Source organism: Oncorhynchus masou, chromosome 32, assembly GCF_036934945.1.
Source record: "Oncorhynchus masou masou isolate Uvic2021 chromosome 32, UVic_Omas_1.1, whole genome shotgun sequence".
Classification (NCBI taxonomy): Eukaryota; Metazoa; Chordata; class Actinopteri; order Salmoniformes; family Salmonidae; genus Oncorhynchus; species Oncorhynchus masou.
In genome coordinates this window covers 42851707-42858487 of record NC_088243.1, presented here as the reverse complement: position 1 = coordinate 42858487, position 6781 = coordinate 42851707, and the positions used below count along the sequence as shown (strand labels likewise).

At 44.9% G+C, this 6781-nt stretch overlaps 1 protein-coding gene across 1 annotated transcript in view; it reads right to left on the bottom strand.

The window, feature by feature from the left end:
- LOC135526094 (connector enhancer of kinase suppressor of ras 2-like) overlaps nt 1–6516 on the bottom strand; it is an 83170-nt gene extending 76654 nt beyond the window's left edge. Inside the window, exons 1-2 of the mRNA XM_064954191.1 lie at nt 6250–6516; nt 517–674 (exon numbers count right to left, since the gene is read on the bottom strand). Coding sequence (XP_064810263.1) covers nt 517–674; nt 6250–6301 — 210 coding nt within the window. The 5' untranslated portion in view covers nt 6302–6516. The remainder of the gene's footprint in view (nt 1–516; nt 675–6249) is intronic.
- Between the last annotated feature and the right edge of the window lie 265 nt (nt 6517–6781).

The window sequence follows — 6781 nt, the reverse complement described above, 5'->3', positions numbered from 1 at the left end:
ATAGAACCCAAAAATAATGTATAGTAGTATCCCCTATGGCAAATGGCCTTTCTAGGCTGAATCTTAACTTAAGAAACATCAATGCATGGATGTCAATGGCAGATTTGGGAGGGTTCAGGACTTTATTGCCAATCTCCTCCTTCCACAAATAGCCATTACCACCTGGAAAGCAGTGGAGCTGTAATGGGAGATTAATTTAGTGCCTGATTAAAATGATGTGAAATGCAAAGAATGTCAAAACAATTATCTCAAGGAATTAGTTTAGACAAAGATATCAACTCTATGAATATCTCAAGTTAGTCTTGGGCCCTCTAACAATATATAATAACAATAATATATACCATTTAGCAGACGCTTTGGACTTAATCACGCATGCATACATGTTATGTTTGGGTGGTCCAGGGGATCGAAGCCACTATCGTGGTGTTGCACGCACCACACTCTACAGTACCAACTAGGCTATGGAGGACCACTATGAGCCATCCATCCCCTCGAGAGCAACAACCCAGGCCTCACCAGGGAGCAGAGCTTCTCCACGGCCTCGAGGATGAGCTCCTGGTGGCCAATCTTATGGACGCCCAGACGCTCCAGGTCCTGGGAGGAGAGCTGCAGCAGTTCCAAACCAGTCACCTGCCACTCCTTGAAGGGGTACTGCTGGAGAGGGACATCCAGACCTGGAGGGAGATCACACATGGATAATCATATCATTTTTCAACCTTTTATTAAGCGTAAGTGACAAATGTGCAGTTACATTAGTGTACATTTTAGTTTTTTGCCCTAGCACACTTGACTCAACTAATCAACCAATTTTTGGTTGGTCCGGACCAAATCAAATCTGAACAAGTCTATGTTTCACGAGCTTGGATATCAAAGTAGAGTACAGCACAGCTCAGTAGAGTACAGCACAGAACAGTAGGGTACATCACAGCTCAGTAGAGTACAGCACAGCACAGCTCAGTAGAGTACAGCACAGCACAGCTCAGTAGAGTACAGCACAGAACAATATGGTACATCACAGCTCAGTAGAGTACAGCACAGAACAGCTCAGTAGAGTACAGCACAGAACAGTAGGGTACAGCACAGAACAGTAGGGTACAGCACAGCTCAGTAGAGTACAGCACAGCACAGCTCAGTAGAGTACAGCACAGAACAGTAGGGTACAGCACAGAACAGTAGGGTACAGCACAGAACAGTAGGGTACAGCACAGAACAGTAGGGTACAGCACAGCTCAGTAGAGTACAGCACAGAACAGCTCAGTAGAGTACAGCACAGAACAGTAGGGTACAGCACAGAACAGTAGGGTACAGCACAGCTCAGTAGAGTACAGCACAGCACAGCTCAGTAGAGTACAGCACAGCACAGCTCAGTAGAGTACAGCACAGAACAGCTCAGTAGAGTACAGCACAGAACAGTAGGGTACATCACAGCTCAGTAGAGTACAGCACATCACAGCTCAGTAGAGTACAGTACATCACAGCTCCGTAGAGTACAGCACAGCTCCGTAGAGTACAGCACAGCACAGCTCCGTAGAGTACAGCACAGCTCCGTAGAGTACAGCACAGCACAGCTCCGTAGAGTACAGCACAGCACAGCTCAGTAGAGTACAGTACAGCACAGCACAGCTCCGTACAGCACAGCACAGCTCCGTAGAGTACAGCACAGCACAGCTCCGTAGAGTACAGCACAGCACAGCTCCGTAGAGTACAGCACAGCACAGCTCCGTAGAGTACAGCACAGCACAGCTCCGTAGAGTACAGCACAGCACAGCTCCGTAGAGTACAGCACAGAACAGCTCAGTAGAGTACAGCACAGAACAGTAGGGTACATCACAGCTCAGTAGAGTACAGCACAGCTCCGTAGAGTACAGCACAGCACAGCTCCGTAGAGTACAGCACAGCTCCGTAGAGTACAGCACAGCACAGCTCCGTAGAGTACAGCACAGCACAGAACAGTAGAGTACAGCACAGCTCAGTAGAGTACAGCACAGCTCAGTAGAGTACAGCACAGCTCCGTAGAGTACAGCACAGCACAGCTCCGTAGAGTACAGCACAGCTCCGTAGAGTACAGCACAGCACAGCTCCGTAGAGTACAGCACAGCACAGAACAGTAGAGTACAGCACAGCTCAGTAGAGTACAGCACAGCTCAGTAGAGTACAGCACAGCTCAGTAGAGTGGAGTAAAGTTCCATTTCAGTAAAGTACAGTAGAGTTCAGTACATTATACTCAACTCTCGTGTACTCTACTTTTCTGTACTAAACTATTCTACTGTACAGCACAGGACTGTCCTATACTCTAATCAACTTGTTTAAACTTGACTGTACTCAACTGTGCTGTGTTTTACTCTACTGTTTTCTAATGTAGGCCTACTGAACTTTGCTGACCAAACTTATGAAACGTACATCTATGATTGGTTTCTTAAAAAAGGCAAATAATGTATCAAAAACGAAAAATAAGTGTTTGATATTAGTTGCCAGGGGTCTTTACATCAACATTATTGTTTTGATCTATTTCTAATACACTAAGACTTTTTCTGGTAGATGTTTTCTAAGACCCCTTTTTCCATCTGTTCGATGAGAAATCAAATGGTTAAAAAAATGAAATATATATATATATGCCTTCATTTCTCAAAAATATAGACTCTTTGCTTTCACTTGACATGCTCTTACGAACTTTAAAATGTTGGTGCTTGTAGGTCCGTTTACATGGAAATGCCCTCACATTTTAATATGAGCCAGCAGACCCTCCAATAAAGTCTTACCCATCTCCGTCCATATCACAACAGCATTATCGGGGTCATTATCTGTATCCTCATCATCACCCATTGATTGTATTAGTCATTCTCACTCAGATATATTAACATGGCACATTGCATGACAAAATGTGTACAATTGCAGGAAATTAGCTGTAAAACTGCACATTTTTCTCACCGCCCCATGAAAAAAAATGAGTAGAATTGCATGAAATTGATTCTAAAATTGCCATATCTTCCTCCTGCCCCATGACAACTTTTTTAGAATGTCAGCAAACTTGCTTTAAAACAGCAAAAATGTTCTGCGCCCCATGGCAAAATGTGTAGAATTGCCGGAAACTCTACAAATTCAATTATCCTCTCTGCCGTCAAGAGGGGGGCCATTTAAAATGTTTTGCCGGCGAGGTGGGGGGCCTCCAAACAACATTTTGCTTAGGGCCGGAACTGATCGCCATTATCGTCATGGCCATCAGCATTGTCATTATTTTCATCACAGAGGAGAGGATGCCTCATGATTTACTTAGTCCAGTATTACGGTAGTAACCCAGTTATAATAATTACCTGTTCCACGCATGGTAAAACAGGAACTGTTCACGCCGCCGGTGGCTAATTGGTGTGCTAATGCTAATCAAATGAGAAGGCTGTGGGGTTACTTAAAGGTCGGCGGACAGCCATTCAAAACAGCCTGGGACTCCATCATAATGACTGGTCGTACATCAGGTTGTTTACGCCAATCAGCACTCGCTTGCTTCGGTCTAAATAGCGAAGTGGACAGATACAAGCTCTGGGGGCAGCCAGCTATCCTAATGCTACATTGTAATAAGCATTAGCACAGCATTCTCAGGCGCCCTAATGGTAAGTCAACAGCGGGTAAATTAAGTCAAAGGACACTGTACAAATGTCCAATCTGAACCCAAATTAGAAAAAGATAAGGTGAAATCAATTTACCATGCAGACAAAGAGGTTAAGCCAAAGGCCAAACGTTTGATATACACTGCTCAAAAAAATAAAGGGAACACTTAAACACCACAATGTAACTCCAAGTCAATCACACTTCTGTGAAATAAAACTGTCCACTTAGGAAGCAACACTGATTGACAATATATTTCACATGCTGTTGTGCAAATGGAATAGACAACAGGTGGAAATTATAGGCAATTAGCAAGACACCCCCAATAAAGGAGTGGTTCTGCAGGTGGGGACCACAGGCCACTTCTCAGTTCCTATGCTTCCTGGCTGATGTTTTGGTCACTTTTGAATGCTGGCGTTGCTTTCACTCTAGTGGTAGCATGAGACGGAGTCTACAACCCACACAAGTGGCTCAGGTCATGCAGCTCATCCAGGATGGCACATCAATGCGAGCTGTGGCAAGGTGGTTTGCTGTGGCGCTACCAGTTGACAGGCCAGTACATCAGGAGACGTGGAGGAGGCCGTAGGAGGGCAACAACCCAGCAGCAGGAACGCTACTTCCGCCTTTGTGCAAGGAGGAGCACTGCCAAAGCCCTGCAAAATGACCTCCAGCATGCCACAAATGTGCATGGGTCTGCTCAAACGGTTAGAAACAGACTCCATGAGGGTGGTATGAGGGCCCGACGTCCACAGGTGGGGGTTGTGCTTACAGCCCAACACCGTGCAGGACGTTTGGCATTTGCCAGAGAACACCAAGATTGGCAAATTCTCCACTGGCGCCCTGTGCTCTTCACAGATGAAAGCAGGTTCACACTGAGCACGTGACAGAGTCTGGAGACGCCGTGGAGAACGTTCTGCTGCCTGCAACACCCTCCAGCATAATCGGTTTGGAGGTGGGTCAGTCATGGTGTGGGGTGGCATTTCTTTGGGGGGCCGCAAAGCCCTCCATGTGCTCGCCAGAGGAAGCCGGACTGCCATTAGGTACCGAGATGAGATCCTCAGACCCCTTGTGGGACCATATGCTGGTGCGGTTGGCCCTGGGTTCCTCCTAATGCAAGACAATGCTAGACCTCATGTGGCTGGAGTGTGTCAGCAGTTCCTGCAAGAGGAAGGCATTAATGCTATGGACTGGCCCGCCCGTTCCCCAGACCTGCTCCATCCACCAACGCCACGTTGCACCACAGACTGTCCAGGAGTTGGCGGATGCTTTTAGTCCAGGTCTGGGAGGAGATCCCTCAGGAGACCATCCGTCACCTCATCAGGACTATGCCCAGGCGTTGTAGGGAGGTCATACAGGCACGTGGAGGCCACACACACTACTGAGCCTCATTTTGACTTGTTTTAAGGACATTACATCAAAGTTGGATCAGCCTGTAGTATGTTTTTCCACTTTAATTTTGAGTGCAAACATCCAATTTTGACTCCAAACATCCATGGGTTGATAAATTTGATTTCCATTGATAATTTGTGTGATTTTGTTGTCAGCACATTCAACTATGTAAAGAAAAAAAGTATTGAATAAGAATATTTCATTCATATCTAGGATGTGTTATTTTAGTGTTCCCTTTATTTTTTTGAGCAGTGTACAAATCACACAACATACACTGGAGGAGGAGTTGCTTTCAAATGTCAAAGACTATCTCTAGTGTTAAAGATCTGTTTCCTGGTACAACAAAAAGCATATCATCACATGTTCTAAACCAGGGGGTCTGGAACAGGTAGATCGCGAGCTACCAGTAGCCCGCCAATCAATTCTGAAAGTACGTACATATTGTATGTGTTCCATCGCAAACTGTCATTAAACATCAAGCTTCCCAGCTACTATCCATTCAAAGCCACATTGACAATATCACACCCCTGGTAAGCGACTACACTATTGGATTAAAAAGACAAACGTTACACAATATCTGCAAACAAATGTCCAGTTTTATTGCCCGTTTGTCTGTTAAAATGCACGCACGTCAATTACTCTGTCTGTAGCCAGTTCGCGATACGAATGATAACCGCGCTTGTGGGTAGACAAAGACTTTCCCCCAAAAACCTCGATTAAAATGTTAACAGTAAAGTACGTTTACCTGACAGATCTCTATCACGATTATTTGCATCAATTAAGTGGCGATTGTTCTGCCATGACATGTGCAAGCAAATGAAATAAACTTTGAAGCCGTGTAGCTTTACAGGATTGAACTGTAATAACAAATGGTGGTAGTTTCTAATAATGTCAGAAACAGTTGAGTAACTGGTTCGGTTTCTACTCGCTGCAAATGACAGCTCAGTCTCTGGTGTAATTTAGACTCGTTTGGCTGCTTTAATAAAACCGCACACTCCAATAGTTACACATAGTCAATAACTGATACATGTAGGACGTGAAGTATTGTAGGCCTATTCGCGCTTTGGTCAACGTGTCCTCCTTGTCGACAAAAGTACAAAACATACGATCACTTTATGAAATGGCCATTCAACTTCACTTCCTCATTCCACCTACACCTCCCCTTCCAAGCGGATTTGTGGATGTTTTACTTACGACTACCTGCGTGCAAACCGAATTAAACGCACCTGGCAAACACAAAAGGCGCCGTTAATAGCCTACCTTTGAGCCAGTCGCTTACTCTCTCCTTGCTCCATGACGTTATAGGCTCCATGCTTGGAGTCCTGGGAACGTTGGTTCAGTTATTCCCAATCGAATTCTTCAACGGACTCTACAAGGGATCAGAGGAAGGAACAATTCATCTCGACGATGATGATGATGATGATGGGCACTCCCATTTCCAGGTAAATCCCCGGGGAACCAATAGCATGAAGCTTGTTTGCCCGTGATTCAGATGCGCATATTTTCTTCACACTCAGTTTGGAGCGGTGGGAGTGGTCGAATTAAATAATATTGGTCTAACAAAAAATATTCCTTCAAATTTTAGACTATAATTTGATGAAGGATTAAACGAAAGCACTGGAACGAGTAGTGAAGGCTGGTCTTTATTTTTGTCGACTTAATCCTTATCCCTTAATCTTTCCCAAAACAGTGCGTTGCTTTTGGGAATTGGCTTTGTTTGTCAAGAGTGGAGTGAGGACTTTTTTTTCCTATTTTAGCCTTGGTGCTAGAGCCAAGTGTATTGCAGCAACTC